Source organism: Pyxicephalus adspersus, chromosome 9 (assembly GCF_032062135.1).
Source record: "Pyxicephalus adspersus chromosome 9, UCB_Pads_2.0, whole genome shotgun sequence".
Classification (NCBI taxonomy): Eukaryota; Metazoa; Chordata; class Amphibia; order Anura; family Pyxicephalidae; genus Pyxicephalus; species Pyxicephalus adspersus.
In genome coordinates this window covers 35,405,856-35,427,211 of record NC_092866.1, presented here as the reverse complement: position 1 = coordinate 35,427,211, position 21,356 = coordinate 35,405,856, and the positions used below count along the sequence as shown (strand labels likewise).

At 39.8% G+C, this 21,356-nt stretch overlaps 1 protein-coding gene across 1 annotated transcript in view; it reads left to right on the top strand.

Moving 5' to 3' along the window:
* Positions 1-15,875: 15,875 nt before the first annotated feature.
* Positions 15,876-21,356, top strand: part of SYVN1 (synoviolin 1) — a 16,682-nt gene continuing 11,201 nt past the window's right edge. Inside the window, exons 1-5 of the mRNA XM_072422775.1 lie at positions 15,876-15,900; positions 17,530-17,684; positions 18,407-18,499; positions 18,933-19,085; positions 21,040-21,088. Of these exons, the coding sequence (XP_072278876.1) occupies positions 17,553-17,684; positions 18,407-18,499; positions 18,933-19,085; positions 21,040-21,088 (427 nt within the window). The 5' untranslated portion in view covers positions 15,876-15,900; positions 17,530-17,552. The remainder of the gene's footprint in view (positions 15,901-17,529; positions 17,685-18,406; positions 18,500-18,932; positions 19,086-21,039; positions 21,089-21,356) is intronic.

Below are 21,356 nucleotides of genomic sequence, written 5' to 3'. Positions count from 1 at the left end.
CATCGTTCATGCATCATGGTGTGCTTAGTCGTTGGAAAGGATAGTGAAAGATCCTTTCCAACGACTATAATTGCAAGTATGTATGTGGCTTTAGAATTACAGCCTACAATGAAAAATAAATTTCCATGCAAAAAATGTATCGCGTTTTGCATGGAAATTTAGACGGAATTAGATCGCTAGGAGGTTAATGTGACCTTTTAGCAAATGTGTTTATTTTGAATAAAGTTGTTTTCAAAATTTTGTCGTTTGTTTTTTAGGTGGTGTGTTTTTGTGATCTCCTTTACAATCTCCCAGGATCTTTTCACCTTGGGTAATCCAACAGACGATTGTTTGTTTTTATGCAGTTCCTTTCTTTGAATTGTTGAAAGGCTAAAAACAGCACAATTGTCTTATTAAAACTGTTGTTTGATGCGCATAGTTGTGCGCCAAACCTCAGGAGTGTGCTGCGCATTGTTGTGTGCCAAAGCATGAACAGTGTTCTATAGGTTGAAAAATGCGCCAGCCACTTTTGCAGAGAAGAATCCTCGTTTGGGTAAGTTTTTAGTTTTGTGTATATTGTTTGTTTTGCTTCATGTGCACTCATGTATATACATACATGCATATATGTATCTATGCATTTAAATGTGTGTACATATACACATAAAAGAGAGATTATAGGAAGAAATAGGCCAAAGAGGTTTTTTGGGGGTACATTGTTTAACATGCTTCAAATTGAAAAGAGTGCATATTTCTTTCTATGATTTCTGATGTCATGGGGTTGGCTCCAAGCAATATTCATGGAGGATATTGCTTCTGGTTTAAAGGAGGAATCCACCTTTGTGCTTCCACTACCAAGCTGAAGTGAGTAAGAAAGTATATAGTGGTCCAAGGTCTAAAATGCCATTCAAACTTGCATAAACACCCTGAAAGGCTTGTAAAGCAAGAAAATATGTTTGGCACAAAGTGGATTTGTCCCAGGGCGTTTGATACATGGATGAGCGAGAAGGCCTCTAAATGTCTCGCAAAAATTTCCTCGAACTTCCGGTGGGTTCGCGAAATTTCAGCAAATTGATTTTGCGATTTCCATTAAAGTCAATAGGCCGACTTTACACATTAACAGCAAAGCCCCTATACACGTTAGAACCACCAAATTTGCTAGGTAAGTGGAGGAAAACAGTGGCAACAAGGACAAATACAAAAGTTCCAAAAGACCTTGTGGTTTTCTGGAAAATGGCAGGCAAAGTGACAGCAGGAAAATAGGATTTTTGCTTGATTGACAGCTTTCAGAAGTCAGCATAAACATTAGGACATTCAGAAAGGGTGAACTCAACCCACTAGCAACAGTCTCTGCTCTCAAAACAGCAGGAAAATACATTGCTATTTAATGTTTGCACCCCTATTGACTTTACATAGCTGCATCATTTGTTTACGCTATATAAATCCTGTTTATTATTAATAATATTAATAATAATAATTGCTAGCTGGCATCATGACGTGGATGACATGTGTTAGGAATGAGACCCATAAAGTTGTGGACAAGTAGTGCGGTGACATTAGGCAAAAGGATGGAGGACCAGAGACAGGACGTGGGTCAGCAAGAGCAGTAGCAATGTGTGGCCTCTGGTCAGGGAGACTCCATTGGTAAGAGTCAGGGAGAGCTGGGTGTAGTGCATCGTCAATGCCACCCAGAAGTGTAAAATTTTAGTGATTGGAGTACTGACAGGTGGCAGAAGCAACAGGAGGAGGGGGAGGCGGTGGGCCCTGAGACGGAGCGTGGACAGCTGTGGTAACTGGCATCTAGAGCTGCATACTGGGCAGGCGGCAGCAGTAACAGCAGGAGAGGAGGCGGTGGGCCCTGAGATGGAGCGTGGACAGCATTAGTAACTGGCATCTAGAGCTGGGTACTGGGTAGGCAGCAGCAGTACCAGCATGAGCAGGAGATGGAGGGCCCTGAGACGAAGCAAGGACGGCATTAGTAACTAACATCTAGAGCTGAGTACTGGGCAGGCGGGAGCAGGAGGAGGAGGCGGTGGGCCCTAAGATGGAGCGTGGACAGCATTGGTAACTGGCATCTAGAGCTGGGTACTGGGCAGACGGCAGCAGCAACAGCATGAGGAGGAGATGGTGGGCCCTGAGACGGAGCAAGGATGGCATTAGTAACTGGCATCTAGAGCTGGGTACTGGGTAGGCAGCAGCAGTACCAGCATGAGCAGGGGATGGTGGGCCCTGAGACAGAGCAAGGACGGCATTAATAACTGACATCTAGAGCTGGGTACTGGGCAGACAGCAGCAGGAGGAGGAGGCGGTGGGCCCTGAGACGGAGCGTGGACAGCATTGGTAACTGGCATCTAGAGCTGGGTACTGGGCAGACAGCAGCAGCAACAGCATGAGGAGGAGATTGTGGGCCCTGAGACAGAGCAAGGACGGCATTAGTAACTGGCATCTAGAGGTGGCTACTGGGCAGGCGGCAGCAGTAACAGCATGAGGAGGAGGCCGTGAGCCCTGAGATGGAGCAAGGACGGCATTAGTAACTGGCATCTAGAGCTGGTAAACGGCGGGAGTAACTCCGACTCTCTTATCTGGCTTTGTGGATATACAGCAAGTACTATCATAGTTAAAAATCTGTTTCTTTTTAGAGAAATACAGACATTTTTCTGGCTTTGTGGCTATATAGCAAGTGCTATCACAGTAAAATGTCTGTATTTTTAGAGAGAAATACAGAATTTTTTCTGGCTTTGTGGATATATAGCAAGTTTGATCACAGTTAAATCTCTGTCTTTTTTGAGAGAAAAACAGACATTTTTCTGGCTTTGTAGATAGCTTGCAAGAGGTATCAGACTGAAATATCTGTAGAGTAGCAGAGTAGCAGTATCTAAATATCTGTAGAAATGTATTTGCCTTTTTGGATAAGTAGCAAGAAAAACTGCACAATCTGTATATTTCTAGATACACAGAAGGCTCCTAACCTGCCCTGTCACAATGCACAAAAGGCTTTTGTGATAGATTGCACGAGGTATCAGACTGACATTTCTCTTTTTGTGGAGTAGCACAGAAATGTTTTTGCCTTTTTGGATTAGTAGCAAGAGGTAGCAAGAAAACTGCACAATTTGTATATTTCTAGATACACAGAAGGCTCCTAACCTTTCCCTGTCACAGTGCACTTCTCTCCCTGCTTCTCTCCCTCACACAGAACACAAGATGGAGTGACTAAATAAACAAAGAAATAAAAATCATGACAGTTTATTCATAAAAAGAATATGTACATAATTCATTAAAATACCAATATGTGACAATGTGACAAAGGCAACAAGGGGGGTCAAGTAGCAGTTTGTAGTGGAAACCATGCATACATTTCTACTCAATATTTGTGGAAAAAATGACAAAACATTGCTGAAGAATCGCTAAACAACAGAAACCTTAATTAGAAACCAGGCAAAAAAAAACATTGCATCAACAGATGAAGCTAACAATAATGAAGATAAATGTTTTGACAGTGTTTTGATGTTTTTTGACAATGTTTTTTAGTTTGCAGTGTTGCAACCAAACAAAAAAAGTATCAATATGCGATAACCAACTACCGGCCCATTTCCATGATAAATTGCGATCTAAAAATTATGACAAAGATAATGGCGACCCGACTGGGTTCATTTTTAGGCACGTATATCCACCCAGATCAAGTGGGTTTTATGAAACATAGACAGGCTCCAGACCAAACGAGAAGGGCTATTGACCTAATATCAGTGGTTAACTCTAGCTGGGACGGAGGTCTTCCACGTCAAGCTATGTTGCTTTCATTGGATCTCCAAAAGGCTTTCGACAGTCTATTATGGAGATACCTATTTCAGGTTCTTTCCAGGATGAATTTTGGGGCACACTTTACAAGTGTTTTATCTGCGCTTTATGACTCCCCAGAAGCGAAAATATCATTGGGAGGTTTTCTTTCTAAAACACTCCCTATTAAAAGGGGGACCAGACAGGGATGTCCCCTCTCGCCTCTTTTATTTGCCTTGGTGATTGAACCTCTGGCAATAGCTATGGGAATGCACCCTAACATCAAGGGCATTCATTGTGGTCAGGTTGAACATAAATGTGCCCTATTTGCTGATGATATTTTGATGTTTATTACTTCTCCAATTACTACTTTACCCAATCTTCTGGAACTCTTAGATGATTTTGCACAGTGCTCAGGCCTACGGGTCAATAATGCTAAGTCTCAGGCCCTCAACATAAATATCCCCACGGGAACGTTGGCAGTGATTCAGAACAAATTTGACTTCAGCTGGCATAAAGACTATTCAATATTTAGGCATTCAGTTAACCTCTACATATACTACACTTTACAAACTTAACTAAGCACCCCTGTTTAGAAAACTTTACGCAGACCTCAGGCGCTGGTCTCTTTCCCCTCCTTCATGGATGGGATGCAAAGCTGCTGTTAAAATGAATCTGCTCCCCATATTGCTTTACTTATTTCATACCATTCCTGTTCAGGTTCCTATGAAGGAGATAGCACTCCTTCAATCTAGAGTAATGAGGTTTATCTGGGCAGGAAAAAAGGCCAGAATTCGAAAGGAAACCCTATTTGCTCCTAAAAGCATGGGAGGATGGGGAGTACCACATTTGAAATACTATTATGTGGCGGCTCAAGTGGCACAATTCTTGCTGAGTACATTGCAAGGAGCCCGACCTCAATGGGTTGAGATAGAGAACCAGGATGATTTTCTGGGCACTATAGAATCACTTATGTGGCCCAGGAAGGGCCCGATGGGCTCAATAAAATGCATTCAGCTTTGGAGCAAATTCAGGGACCATCCGACATTGTCCTCCAGACATAAACCCTTGACCCCACTCTGGAATAATCCAGACTTCCCGCCGGGCCAACGACCAGCTGACTTTCATTGGTGGATCTCTAAAGGCTTTCGACGGGTGAAGGATTTGATAGATATCAGGGCAATCCTCACATGGGACCACTTAACCAGCACATTTGAAATTCCTCTTATGGAATATTTTCGCTATAGACAATTGATCTCATATAATAATTCGATAATTAGACAGGCCCCGAGACCTATGAGATCTTCCCCGTTTAAAAGCACATGTTCTTCCATAGACTCCACGAGAGGTCAAATCGCTGTTATATACTCAGCCCTAGTTGCCCCTACCACTAAATTGCAATACATGCTAGACTGGGAATCTGAACTGGGCACCACCTGGGGATTAGAAGAGTGGTGGGATATAATATACTCTCTTTCCAAGATATCTCGGAATTCCGCTGTGGTGGGGGCTAATTACAAGGTGGCACTTAGGTGGTACCTCACCCCGGCTAGATTAGCAAAGATGTTTCCATCAGCAGCTCCTTAGTGTTTTCAAGGCTGTGATGTCAGAGGTTCCATGCTACATATTTGGTGGTCATAGTTGGTGGTGGTCTCCGATTGCGAGAAGGTTTTGGGACGAAGTGTTTAAGTTGATATCTAAAATTTTAAATCAAGAGATTTGCAGCACGGTGGAGGCGGCCCTGTTCAACAAGATTGCTGTGGCCCTGCCTAAACCCACGAAGAAATTGGTCAGGTTAATTTTACTGGCGGGACAGATTTCACTGGCTAAGGCATGGAAGTCGTCCTCGATACCTTTGGATCCCATCACCACCAAATTAAATTGGATTATGGTGAATGATAGACTTACTCATATTCTAAAGAACTTGTTGGATAAATTTGAGGATATTTGGGAACCGTGGATTTCTTTCAACGGTTTATAGCTAGCACGGTGTGTGACATTGCTTTTAGGCTTGGAAAACTGACTAGGATCCTGAATTGCACTTCCTCTTTCCCCCTCCTCCTCTCCTATCTCTTCTTGTTTGTTTGTCTATTGTCTCCTTTGTCTTATGTTCCCTCCATTGGTATTAAGTGCTTTGTTTGTTTTATCCTATGCTTAGGACACTAATTTGGTTTCAGCACTGTTATACTTATGATTACCGATGTTAACATTTTCATTCCCGGTTTACATGTACTGCTTTTCAATACGCAAAATACTTACTGTATAAATGAAAGGGAATGCAGAATTACGGTTGGGCAAAGCTGACAGTGTTCAATGCTCTGATGACAATGCATAGATGTTGTGTCCGTTACTTCTTCTAATGATAACACTGTAATTGATTTGTTTTTTTTCTATATGAAAACTTTAATAAAATTCTGAAATATAAAAAGTATCAATACAACATGTGCAACAAATGTAACAATAAATGAAGCAATTTTGTGAATGAGTATAATATAACATAAAAATGTAGCACTTACCCAAAAAAAGATGAAGCATTAAAGATTCAAATTGTCCTGTATTGGACTGTAGATGTGCACAGAACAGGGAGCAGGTGTGCGCTAATTAATTGCTATGACCTCACCATTGACAGAGCTTAACAGATCCTCCTGAATCGCGCAACAGAAAAATAATCGCCTTAATTGGCGTATTCTCAACCCTATTGCTCATTTATCAAAGCTGGCGAGTGAAGGCAAGTGTACTAGCACTCAGCTCCAGCTCGCCGCAATACTCCTCGTATATTGGTGCGTATCTTCGCGCCGCAAGCTTATGGGTGCTCGCTTGATAAATCAGGGCAAATGGATACAGTAAAGAAAAAAACATCACATATCTTGAAACAGCTGACAAAAACTGATCTGCTTCACGTGTTCGACCAGTGGATAACACGACTACATTGGTGCTAAATTTTGAATAGAGAAAAGGACGAATATTGAAATATTGAAAGGGACAAACATAAGAACTGTCATATTGATAAAAGCGATTTATTATAAATCTCTTTTTTTAATAGACAGACCTTGTATATATATACCAATATAGATAAAGATATATAGATATGGATATATCGTTTGAGCTTGTGTTAGGGTTGGTTAATTTCCCTCACTTCTTGCTTGCCAGGAATGATTGAACACCTGTGCACATGTATGGAAGTTACGTCATTGGCTGCCTCGCTAAGCAGATGGCCAGGGATCCCAAAAAGGTCTAAGTGAAGATGCCAGTACCCTTAGTAGAGCAAGAAAGTGTGAGTTAATAAAAAAAAAAAAAATCAAAATGCTAGGTAAGAATTTTATAACATAAGGGACATTACCTATCTCTCCTGCAATAAATAACTTGTCTTTACACAATTATTTTTTTTTTTTTTTTTAATTTAGTTCCACTTCACAGGGGGCCTCTAGCAAGATAAGCAACTTGTACTTAAGTGTTCTACAGCCAAAAGTTATGATGTGTCAGTATATTAAAATAAAAAAATTACCTTTTCAAATTATTTAGAAGAAATGAGGTATTGCCAAGTCAATGATGTAGTGACACAGGTCCTCATGGGAAAGCATGCCACTGGTGGGAGTGGTTTAGCTTTCTTGCAAGTCCTGTTCTCACAGACCACAGAGACCACCACACAGACTTGTGGAGTGAGCAGGAAGCAAGGATTGGAGGTGGAGAGGGAGGTCAGAAGATTACCCGCAGATAAAATATGGAGCTATTTGCACAGATAGAGGGTGTATTACTGTTCATGCATGCCCTCTGAAAAAGCCAACGTCATCTGGGAAACAAACTTTTAAATAAAAACTAAAAAAGACTATGACTTTTTATTTTACTTTATTTTTAGGTCATAATAAATGGGCTGTCTTAGCTCAGCAAACATCAGTTATGCTTCGGTCATAAAAATCTCCTCCTAAAGTAGCACTGCAACAGTGCTCCTGGCCATGAATCTGTGTGTAGTGAAAATCTCACTCAGGAAAAATTTTGTTTCAGAACTGTGCAAATCTTTCCAGGTACAAGAGTCACAAATACATTAAAAACAGTTGCAAACACTTTGATAAGAGCTTGTTCTAGCTACAGTATGGTGTATATTACTAAATGCACACACTTTGCTGTTTTCCCTGCAATCAGCTGCAGTTGTCAGGCCCAATAAATCTTAGTAGTCAGAGATTAATGCCACCAGTATAGATATCACTAACCACATTAAAGAATCTTAAACTAGGTACACGCACTAGATAATTGTCGCGTGATATCTGTGTTTCTTGACCTTTTTAATATGAGAGAACCTTTAAAAAATATTCAGGTCTTCAGGGAACCCCAGCTATAATTTCTAAATCCACAGCTCACAGTACATTAGTGTGGTGGGGAGTAGGAAGAATTACTCCTACATTGCTGGACAGTGCGTAGAATGTAACCCTTACAGATAGAAACTGGTCTAAGAGGCAGGATTTGCTCATTGCTGGAGAAACCCATAGCAACCACTGGTTGAAAATCACTGCTGAATAACATCAAAATCAAGATTTATAAAAGTTCTCCAAGGCTTGAGAGGATACACTTTCATCAGTAAACCTGGGTGACGCAGCAAACCTGGAATGGATCTGATCCAGGATTCAAAACATTTGCTAGCAAAACGCTTATGACTTTGAAGAAATTAATTCAGGTTTGCTGGATCACCCAGCTTCACTGATGAAAGTGCATCCTTTCCAGCCTTGGAGAGATTTAATACCTCAGGCCCATTGTTGGTGATTCACTGTGGCAGATCATTAAATGACCTACCAAGGATGACCATGGTAATTTCCTATGGGAAATAATTAACTTCTGCTCTTCCTCCCCCCTCTCTAAGGAACTGAACTACAATATGTATACAACACTTGTTCATTCTACTGTCACTGAAAGCAATCCTGAAAGATCCAGAAATCTGACGTCTTTTTACAGCTTTAGTCAAGAAAGTTAAGCTACATACACACTTCCAATTATTATCGTCAGAAAACGAACGACGAACGTTCCTGCACGATATATATGAACGATCGTATAGCACCGATACTGCACATAGAGGTAACGACACGATCCTTCGTAGATATTGTACACACAATAGATACGATCGTTTAAGCGATAGAGGAACTATGTGCACGACAGGAAAGTGAACGGACGTTCGTTCATCACGCATGCTCTGAACATGGACGATCAACGAACGACCGTACACACGAACGATGCTCAACGATCGTCGTCCAATCCGATCCGCCGGTCCGGTCGTTCGTTTCCAGCGACTTTCCTCGTTCGTCGGCGTCGTTGGTTACTTTTTTACGAACGATTTTTTGCCCAATCGATCGTTCGTCGTTCGATTGGAACGATAAAAATTGGAAGTGTGTACGCACCTTTAGGCTAACTTAGATGCAAATCTTTGCTAATTTCTTTTTGCCAGTGCAAAACTGGTTTGGAATGTGCGCAGGAAGCTTACTTGACTGAGCAGTGATGTCATTACTAAAAAAAAAAAAATCTGACAATCTGATTGCATCTGAAGAATATTCCCTTTGTGGCCATTTTTATAAATACATGTTTACTACAAGAAGAACCCTGCTGATGCAAATCTTATGTGTGTACGTGAAATCTATGTATTATTTTCATGTAATTTATGCAAGGTACTAACTGCTGAAAATATCTTCCTCAGAAAAAGAGCAACCATGCAATTCATACAGCATGTTATAGTGTAATGAGGCCACACTCAAACCCATTAGTCCATATTTTATAGCACTAATACACATTGTGGTTTTGACTGGAAATGGCTTTCAAGCAATAGACACACCAATGAAGAACCCATGATGCATTATTCTTTTATGGGCTACATATGTGCTACAATCCTACATACAGGATTACATTCCCTGACTACTGAGGGATTTAACATTTCACACAATGAAGTTGAGTAGGGAGCTGGAGTTCAGATAGTTGATTAGTCTTTTTATACAAATTGCACAAGGGGTTTGGTGTCATATGGGAGAAGTAGCTGGTGAGTACAATAGGTCTATGGAAGTTTTCTTCGAAATTGGGAGGACAATTGCATGTTTGAAGTCTGATTGGAAAATTCCAGTGGAGAGGAAGATGTTGAAAAGTTCAGTCAGTTGGAGGAGAGAGCACAGAGTGGATCAGTAGGGATTTGGTCACGTGTAGAGGTATTGAACACTATATACATACTCCACGATCTACACTGTGTTGTACATTTTATACTCCACATTGCTGGAGTATAAAATGATATTGTCTAATCCACTTCATTATGTGTAGTGTGCTGTATATTATAATGTACACAGCTCCACCCTGTACACTGTACTGTACGTTTTATGTTTACATTTCTGTATTGTGCTTAATGCAATATACTCTTCAGCACTCCACCCTGTACTGTCCATGGTGTACTCCACTTTGTACACTGTGCTGTACTCAGAAATTATTTAGTCTATTCTGTACTTTATGCTGTGGATATTATACTTCACATTGCTTTACATACTCTAGTATGTACTCCACTCTCTATGAAATCTTGTCACATTCTATATTTCACACTGGACACTCTGCTGTATGTTACCAGCATTGTGCTAATTGCCCTGTACTGCACAATATGCACTTTACAATGTTCAACTATCTCTGTTGTATTTTACATCATATACATTATACTGTTAATTATTATCAGAAAAAAACACTAATAGACATTTAACTGCTATAAATGTTCAGGATTTAGAAATTGAACTCCTTTAATTAGTAATATAATTGCCATGCCATTTTTTTTTAGATTTAGGTAGGTGATAAGAATTTGAACCCCGGTGCTGTTTTACTGCAATCTGAGCCTACCTTTGAGAGATTTACCCTCACTTTGGGATTTGCTGACAACTTTCTCAGCTAAAGTGGACCTATCACCACATTTTTTAACTATTGTATTAAAAAGGGTGGCAAACCCTTTTATATAATGGAAATTTTTTTTGTCACCTTTCTGGGGAGGACACCTCTGCTTCCGTCTTTACCACCATGGCAATAGAGTGAAGGGGAAAACCGCAGTCTCCTGGCATGCATAGATAACATATCGCAGGAGGCTTCAGGCTGTTGCCTAGTACAGGGTATTAGAAATGTGTAATAAGGGACTTTCCTAGAATGTAAAAAAGGTGCCAATCTCCCACATGTGCAGTGCATTGGCACTTTATTGTACATTATCAGGAACATGCGTCACCCGATCTCACACCTGCACATAGCCAGATCAGATGGTGTAGGCAGCCAGAAGAACCCAGATGTTCAGTCTGTGCTGGATAGAAGAAGGCCAAGCAGGGGGTGCAAGACCTTCTGTACTAGGTTTGAGGAGGGATCGATGGTCTTACACCTGTAAAGTCCTTTGAGGCAGGGTCCTCTCCTCCTCCTGTGGTAATGTTTGTATGCATCTGTCATTTGCAACCCCTATTTATTGTACAGCGTTGCATATGTTCGTGATATAAAAAAATAAATTTAAATAATAATATTAATAATTTGTTTTTTGCTAAAATTTCAGCTTTGAGGGAAGATTAGCAAAGGAGTCACAGCTCTATAAAGTCTTGGGGTTTGGCATGGGGTTTAAAAAAATCAGGATAGTTTTAGGGTGATCAGTGATCTGTTTCCATAGCTTGCAGAAAGTGTACCACAATTAATAAGTGTGTTCTTTTACCTAGCAACAAGGAAATCACCTTTTCCACTACTGGGCCGCGTCATGTTACCTTGCCATTTTTATTTTTCTCATTGGTTAATGCACACTGTAACTCGCCAATCAGGTGCAGCCACGGACTCAATGGAACGTAAGCCGAGTGTAATAAATACACGTATCTTTTCCTTTTAAAGACACATGTGAATTTACAACAAACACAAGACTTTGTAAAATATTAATGCCAGCTTATTAATGCTCCACCTAAATCCTCCGTGCGCTTTGCATTTTCCATTAAACACCACCAGAAGTGAAACATTTGGTACGCCTCTCTAGTATCTAAGACTGACAAGACGGTACCATTTCGAAAAATAGGATCCAGAAAAAAACTATACTTGCATGTGCTAGCTTCGAACAGTATAAAGCATTTAATGCATATAAAGTGCTTATCAAAATGAACGACGTCAATTTTCTTTTTGCATAAATTTAGCCTATCGCCGATTTGAGAGGCGTTGATTTGGTCTCCCCTCTTGTTCTGTCATTTGGAAACGTCCAACCGGAAGTGAGGTGTCTGTTGATTTAGACTCTTCCTGTTTTGGGGTGTTAGTTGACAGCAGCTCCTGGAAAGGGATCGGAGCTGTGACTGAGTCGGGGTAATTGTCGTGATGTGTGTCATGCAGGGATTGGAGGGTTTCCACATAGCACAGGGGGTTGTGACATGCAGTATAGGAATGTCTGTGCAGGATAGGTGATAGGGGTTTGTTAGAGGTCTTGAATAACGAAAGGAAAAAAGCAGATATGAGATGTCACCCTGCAGACACATGGGAGTGACAGTGCTGTATGATAGGCTGGCTCTGGGGCTGTTGCTATTCTAGGGGAGGAATCCCAATAGATGAATGATAGAAGAGAGGATCAATTTTCTGTGATATCAGATTCTGATCACCTGTGTCATTTCTGATGTGTTCTGCCATACAAATGTTAAGTGGTGATAAATATTATTGCACGTGAGGATCCTCTCATTTGTCCCCCTTTTGGCTAATGTGAGAAACTTGTACTGGAAGTTTGTGTGTTTGTGGATAGAGAAGGGTTAAAACCTCTGTCAGGTTTTTTTGCCATTTGCTAACCATTTCCTTTATCTCGCATGGTAGAAATGCTACATGAAAGTGAGGGGTCTTCAAATTATTAGATTATTCATCAAGTTTTGTTATGGGGACAACTCTTTTTTTTTTTTTTTTTTTTTTTTCCCGATGACTGCATACACCAGTGTAAACAGAGAGGGGTGAATCTTCCCAATAGGACAAAGACCGTAATTAGACCGAAACTTGACCGAGGTTCTAACTAAAGATATGCTTTATGTGATGATCCATAAATAGGGGTAACAATTAATTCTGCACTCCTCCCTATACTCTTTATGTAAGAGACTGTAAGGTGCAGATTGGAGATTATTTTTGAGTAAGATGTTTCATAGAGGTATAAATAGATGAAAGAACCCATGCAGAAATATGATTTGTGGGCTTCCTGTTACCAGATGCTTCCTGCAGGTGCATAGAATCATCTGACCCGATTTAACCAATAGCGAGTGCTCTATAATGGTTTTATTCTATGTGTCCCATATGATGGCCAATGTGACCCCTTCTATGTGTGGGGTTAACTATACTACCTGTGAAAAAAAGGGTAATATTCCTTGTTTAAAATTGTAATCAATATGGTCATTTAGTTCTAGCAGCTTGTTTTTTTTATAGATTAATTCCTGGAATAGTTACGCTAGTATTTAATAAATCAGGTATTGAACCCACCCTATGGAAACCAACAGGCAAAAAATAGGAGGGTGTTTGCATCGACATTCCTGATTACATTCCATCGCATAATCTTCTCTTTTTCGTAGCTTTATATAGAAATATATAATATCAGATTTCTTGTCACAGTAAACAATAATATTGAAGGACACCTGTAGTGAAATATGGGGCTTGTATTGACTATGTGGCTGTCTATATGCTTTCTGGAACATGGACTGGCTTAGTTATTGACATGGCTGAAGTGAAATCAGAACTCCCCATCGGTATGCTCCTTCCAGATCTGGTTTTCAGAAATATATTGGGGCAGCATGGAAGCTGCGTTTTCAGAAGAGGATCCCTGCGATAGCAAATCCATTTATTACAGGTTTCCTTTAACAGATGATTAGATGCCATGGAGGACTTATTGCTGTCTGAATAATACCCACATTGTTAAGCTAGACCTGTCAATGGTATGTCTGATAATTGTGCTGTGATCTTTACACAGAGTTATACATTAGCAGTGTCTGGAATCTTCCCTACAAACTGATCATCTGTTGTCATAAATTGTTTTCTAAGATTATGAAGCCTTTAGGTGTTGTCACTGGGCTGAAGTGTACACCGCAAAGAGCAGTATGAACTACAATTTGTTTACACATGACTGTTCAATGCTGCCATGTGCAGGCGGGAATGCTGGTGTATCCTAATGTTAATGTAATTTTCTCATTCTAGTCTTAACAGATATTGGATGGATTCCTGATTGTTTACAGTGACAGATGGTTAGATGAGGATTGTACACACAGCTTTGTTTTGTTCAGTGGAGGAGGGAGGGCAAGTAAGCGTGCTCTGCTGTGTTCATCAATCCACAGTGGCAAATTGATGGACAATATGAGGGGACTGCTGTTCACATGCCTGACTGTATGTTTCATGTGACTATCATCTGATGTGTGTATGTATGCATTTTGTGTCACTGAGAGCTCAGAAAGAGTCCTGTAGTTGTGTGAGGAAAGTACATAACTAGCTTAGCCATTAGATTAGAGAACCTCTGTACACCTGAATATCCCATAGGTTTGGAAACGTTCTATTGGTTTGTAGCTCCTAACACGTTTCTCATTTTAGCAACATTATGATTAATATAGCCATGAAACAGGTAACAGAACAATGGCTGAGGTGAGCAGTTTGGTTGGCAAGGTATATGGTCGTGTTGGGTTGAGTAATGCCATTCATAGATTGTGAAAAAGAAGCCGATACTTTTTTGTTTCTTTGTATATTAAAAAGCAGATTCAGCATTTTCTGCCCATTAGGTTTAATACTTGCTATCCATATGTCTGCTATAACTGTAGCTGTCTGGCTGCTGCTGAATGTGCTTGTTGGCACTAAATATTTTCTTGTTTGCACAAATAGTAAAAGCAGCGTACCCTTACATAAGTAGTACAAACCGTACATTGAATGTTTAGCGGATGTTACAGGGAGATAAAATGTCTTGATGGAAATAGGTATATTATTATATTAAAGGGAACAGATTTTGTGGCTCTGCGGTTTCATTACAACATTTATCTCCTTGAAAATTACAGAGTTCGAGAAAATATGTCATTCTGGTGCCTCAAGAGACATTATCTGTATACTGGTGTAGCGTCCTGTCATCTAAAAGGCTTCAACTTCCTAACAAAGATATTTTCATGGCCTTGCATATATTGATCACAACTATTAGCTATGAACAGATGTGGTTCAGTGCATCAAAATAAACTTTCTATGAGTCAGTGTTTAGCATTTTCAAATCTTGTGGAGATGCTATCGCCAACCTAAAACATTGCACATTGCGCAACCAAAAATTAGTTTTATTTCATTGTAACATTCCCTCAAACTTGGTCAGAGATTTGACTGCTCCAAAGACTCGGTTTCTTAGCCCTCCCCACTCAATTTCTCCTTTATTGGAAGGGTATAATTACTGTCCGTGCTAGCTTAGCCTTTTTACCCCTTTTTTTATTGAAACTAAGGGAGGATAGAATACCATAGACTGTCAGCTAAGGATGCTTTTACAGGTAAATGGCACACGGCAATGATGTTAAATGACTGTATGGGATTTTTTAAGTGAATGGTTTGGTGAACAGGGTCTCTTTATAGTAACCTGCTTGGGGAGTAAAATGGAACTCTCATAGTGGACCTCATTTTGAAAATGTTTTTTCAGAGGAGAGAAGCTGTACCAGGTGGTTAAAAAGTGGGCAGGGCAACACATGACAAATTTAGTGTCCCCAGTTGTTGTTGCCACAGGAATCCAGTAACCCCTATAATTATGTCCTATAAAGTATGTCCTTGTACATTGTGCACCAACTGTCCTGTGCCCCTGTATTGTTTCCTACCCGGCTGTTTTTTGGTGGTGCACCTGGCTAAAATGTGCTGGGGGGGACACTGCCCCATCATACTGCACTTTGGCTTTTGTAACCAGCTGGACAAAACAGGGAATCTGGTTTCTGCAACTTGTTGGGTTTTTTTTTTGACGAATGTCCCATTATTATGGAAATAGTTGGAGGTTGATTAACCAATCTGCCAGGTAAAACTGTATTATTACATAGAACACTTTTCTTTTCTTTTTGGAGAGCTTCATTTGTAAGCTATTAACAGGCCCAAAAGAGTTCCAAGCATGTTCAGATCATGCCTGAAATCCTGACTACCATGTGATGTATGCAGACAGTTATGCATTTTCTATCTTCTGTTACATATCAGGTAAGCTCCCTAAAGCAAGGGCTGTTGCAGGTTGTGATCCTTCATTTGATGGTTAACAATGGCTAAACAGCTTCAGGTTTCCAGTGAATTCGGTATCTTGTAATAGCTGTCCCTTGAGACTTTCTTGAGGCATCTTTTTGTTTCAAATGCATACAGAGAGTGTTGTACACTAATGTGTTGTACCACTAATCATTCACATAGTGCAACGGTCTACTCCATAATGTCCAGAGAAATCTAAAGCTCAATGAATGTATTACAATCTGACCATATAATCTCCTTTGGATCTTGACTGGTTTGATTGGTGACCTGGTTTAGATAGATTATCATACTTCATAATAAAACAAATATATGTATTCAGAGGGACTAAAGTCTGGCTGCCAGTGTACCTAAACCCAGTGCTGCATTGTATGTATAAACTTATAGTCTATTTTCCCCACGGATGACTATTTTCCTATTCTTTTGTACCACTATTACTTCTCATATTGTATGGATATTTAGTTGTTATTATATCTCAGGGAGCATTTTTGCACAGCCTTTGTTGTGTTTCTTGTATTTTTCTTTTTGTTTGCTCTAACTATATGCACTGCTGTCCTATGACTTGGCATTCCATCCGTGAACTATTTAAAGAATTCATGTTGCATAGATTGCAGGAATTCATATTAACAATAATGCAGTTGTCTGCTATCACTACAGATTCTTGCAAACTATGTACTGTAATGGTAATACTTCCCTAAGCTAGTTACAAATCCTGAAAGTATTAAGACCATACACACATAATATATATAATTAGGTAAAGGACTTAGATGGTTCATATTTAACAATTTATTCCATATATGAATGTAAAAAGAACTTATTCTTTGAAGAATAAGAAACAGGCTATGATTCTTACACATATATTGTGGCTTCCAATAGCATTCTGCCTACAGTCTACTGTAGGTAAAAGTATTTGTGTACTTGTATCTAAAGAGGGCCGTCATCCAATACCAGTAACCTGGTGATAGTAGTAAAGCTGGTTGATAGTCAAGCTGCTTGTTACAGGCTTGAAATGATTAAAAGACATTAAAAGCCATTAATATTAACATTAATAAACAGTATTTATATAGTTCCAACATATTACACAGTGCTGTACATTAAATAGGGGTTGCAAATGACAAACAGATACAGACAGAGACACAGGAGGAGGAGAGGACCCTACCCCGAAGAGCTTACAATCTATGATGACAGTTTTTAAACGGTAGATTATTGTTACCACAAAACCAAAAATGCATATGTTATAAAATCTCTTCAAATTAGCATATGCATTTACAGGGAATAGCCATGTAAGCTAGAGGTTAAAAGACCTTTCTATGGTTTTTTTTGAAAGTGTATCTAAAACAGGATTCCAGTTGTTTTTTGTAGAATGTAGAGAAATGGGAGACACAGATGAGGACACAGGCAGCGCTAACATCCCGATATTTAATGTGTTACCTAATGTGACTAAAATTAGCTATACTTTACCTTTAACTAGAATAGTACATGGTCTGTTTTACATTTTATTTTTAATAGTAAGAATTTGAAGACAGTACAGCATATGTTATCTCTTTTGATTTCAGAATGATCACATATCTTTTCTATTTTTGCTTCTCACAGGGTGCTGTCCCCTATTCCCTGTCATGATGAGGACAGCGGTGATGACGGGTGCCAGTCTGGCACTTACAGCGGCGGTGGTAGCACATGCCTATTACCTTAAGCACCAGTTCTACCCAACAGTTGTCTATCTAACCAAATCAAGCCCCAGCATGGCTGTAAGTACAACAAAACAAGTCAAAACAGAACAGCAATTAATGCAAACATTTTAGGATACTTCCCCCCACCACACCCCCCCCCCCCCCCTGCAGCAAATTTTTAAAAAATATTTGGATATAGCAGTACTCACACTTGAATCCCACATTAAAATATTTTACAAATAAACATGACACAGGATTTACAAATGAATTTTCTAAACAACCAGTACAGCAAAAGTTGTTTTCATTCAGACTCTTTCTTCCTTTTCCATGAAATCATCTCAAATAGAGAGAGAGGAAGTATGCTGTGTATCTAAATTTAGCTTCAGTTATTAAACACCATCTAGTTGTCTTTCTCCTATGGAGGAATCTCAAAGTGTAGAGTGGTGATTTATTGTGTTGTGTATTGTGGATGAAAATTTCAACTAGTTCTTGAGCTAAAAGGGCATAGTTTTGTCCCCTCCCCCTCAGAGCTGACTAGATTACCTTGGTGGTATATTCACTTCATCTGGTGTCCCAATACAGGGTATGTAAAACATCACTGGGGGGTGCTACGTGCCATTGCTTTGGACAAAGTCAAAACGTCTATGTATAAATCCAGATTTGACATTGTGCAAAAATTATAGAGCAGAAGTAGAGGAATAGAGGAAAAGTACCTGGCATACCCATTCCACAGCATTGGACATCAGTAAAGGAAATGTTAAAGATTTGTGTGCCTCTAATACAGATCTGTTGATTTTTAGGTTCTCTACATACAAGCATTTGTCCTGGTCTTCCTGTTAGGAAAATTTATGGGAAAGGTTTTCTTTGGTCAATTGAGAGCAGCTGAGATGGAGGTAAGCTGGGAAATGGGACACTTTATCTTAAAGTACTCATTAAATGTAAAATGCATAAGAGCAGAGCTATGATCATTTCAATTTACTCAATATCACTGAAGCCACATGAACTAGAAATGTTTGCTAACAGGGGCTGGTAAGGTAATTTACCTGCAGGGTTGTTTGGAATTTGTGCTTTGATATTTTTATTAAAGAAAATTTAAAATTGCCTCTAGGCAGACCGCTAAACAAACTCTTGAAATGGCCAACAAAGTAACCTTATTTTTTTGTAGAATGTCTTGTGATTAAGGGAGTAGTCCTAGCCTTGCCCTCCCACTTGGCAGTCTGCATTCTTTACAGGAGAATATGGTAACTGATTATATATGCACAATGGCATTCTCTGTGTAGTAACTTGTACCTTTTGTTCTTTTCTGTGCCATTCTCCTGATGTCAGCACCTTCTGGAGCGTTCTTGGTATGCTGTTACAGAAACATGTTTGGCTTTCACAGTATTTCGGGATGATTTTAGCCCTCGCTTTGTAGCACTCTTCACTCTTCTACTCTTCCTCAAATGTTTCCACTGGCTGGCTGAGGATCGTGTGGATTTTGTAAGTTATTCTTCCTGATCAGAGACCAGTGATATGAAATGCATGCTATCCTTTGATCTCTGTTTGCCTTTATATTCTGTTGTAAAATATGACTGAAACATGATTAAGTGATAGTGATGTATCTTTATCTTTTTTTGTGCGTAACTGACATAAAATGCTATTTTTTGTTACATTTTGTTGGTATCTGGCACAAAAACCTAAATAAAATTACACTATAGGAAACTAGTTATTAACGGAGACTTCTCTCGCTGACTTCTTTCTGAAAATGCTACTTGATTGGTTGCCATGTTAACTCCCTGGCTTTAATTTTTTGATTGTTAAAGGTATATTTAATGCCACGGCCTTCTTTTACCTGCTGATTGAGGTACAGAATATATGATGGTAGTCAAAGGATTAAAACTAGTTTATAGCTTCAACAGCAGTGGCAAGATTGCGTTATTTTGTAATCCATAAAGCCTCTTTATAAACTTTGTAAGTTATTTGTATGTCAGGTCCCATCCTGTGCATGTGCCAGTCTTTTTCTTGATCCGTTTTTACATTCTGGATAGTGATTGGGGAGAGTCTTATGTTCTGCTGTGTATGACGTCAGGTGCTGGGGAAGATGGAATACTGATCTTTCCTTATCTAAAAGGTAACCTGACAAGAACAACATGGAGGCTGCTTTGCTAACCTCTCATTTTTTTACTTGTTGAGGTGAAGGGAATCACCTCAATATTTTGAGTTAGGCTGCATACACACATCAGTAATTGTCGTTGGAAAGGACCTTTCGCAATCCTTGAAAGGATGTACATACAGCACCTTTTTGCTTTATGGAGAGGGGAGGGGGAGAATGACAAAGCAGCACCCCGCACCCCTTTACTTCCATTGAAGTCGTTCGTCTTCTTATATCTCTCATAATTGCTTTACTTTAAAGCAACAGTTTTTGATTTCAAGGGCAAGAACAGTTTTTTTCTATATTCATGTAGACACAGAATGCTGTTCAAGTGTTTACTAGGGCTCCATACACACACACTAAATTTTTGTTGTTATCTTTCACGATCATTTCCAACTACAAACAACTGGAAGATGAATGAGTGCTGTACATACAATGCTGTTCTGTCTAATGGAGAGGGGAAGGGGAAAAATGAACAAGCAGCACCCCGCTGCGCTCTCTTCCCTTTACTTCCCTTGAGGTTGTTCGTCTTCTGTCGTTCGTGGATCCGCCATGATGGATCCATGAACAACATGGGACGTCCTCTGTACAAATGTCAGATTCTCGTCTGATACAACCCCAGCGCCTCATATCAGCCAAGAATTATCTGGCGTGTGTGCATAAACCTTACGTTTTTGAAGACTAAAGTATATCTCCTTTGAATAATGTATCATTTAGAGCTTTTACTACATATTAGCGGCTAAAGCTGGGTACACACATGCAATATTTGCCGTTGGAAAGAATCTTTTACGATCCTTTCCAAAGGCTAAGGACTGCATGATGCATGAACGAGTGCTGTAGACACAGCACCGTTCTTCTCTATAGAGGGGGGGGGGGGACGATGGAGCAGCACCCTGCTGCGCGCTATCCCCCTTTGCTTCAATTACGATTGTCCGTCGTCCGTTGATCCGCCAGGACGGTCATTTGGACGACGGGCGCTGTACACACACCACATTCTCGTCCGATATCGGCTCTGAGCCGATTATCGGACGAGAAGCGTTGCAAGGTGTTTACGTAGCCTAAGGCAAACATATGGTGGAGGGATTTCTATTGTTAATTGTTAAATAACAATACATGAGTTAATCAACATTGGTCAGTGAAGAGATTTGTATCCTGTAATGCACACTGCAATATTTTTAATCACAAAACAATGTCTTTAAACAATGTTTTCATGTACAGGGGTATTTTGTTTTTATAACTGAGAAGAACTGACGGGTGAAGGCTCTGTGACTGCTTTTTTATTGCATCCTTGTTTTTTTTCAGATGGAACGCAGTCCAAACATTTCATGGCTGTTTCATTTCCGTATTCTAGGTAGGTGACATATTTTGTTTTCATGTGGATATTTGCATTAGAGATTTTTCTACACCAGGGCTGTGCAACTCCAGTCCTTGAAGGCTACAAACAGGCCAGGATTTTTTATAAGCCTTTTCATTTTCTGACAATTTACAGCCAGTTCCTGTTTGTGTTGAAGAGCTCAGTTGTTGCTGTGTAAATTTCGCCTGTACTGTGTTTCCCCGATGATAAGGCAGGGCCATCAAATAAGACAGCCCCCCCTTTTTAGGTAAAAATGAAAAATAAG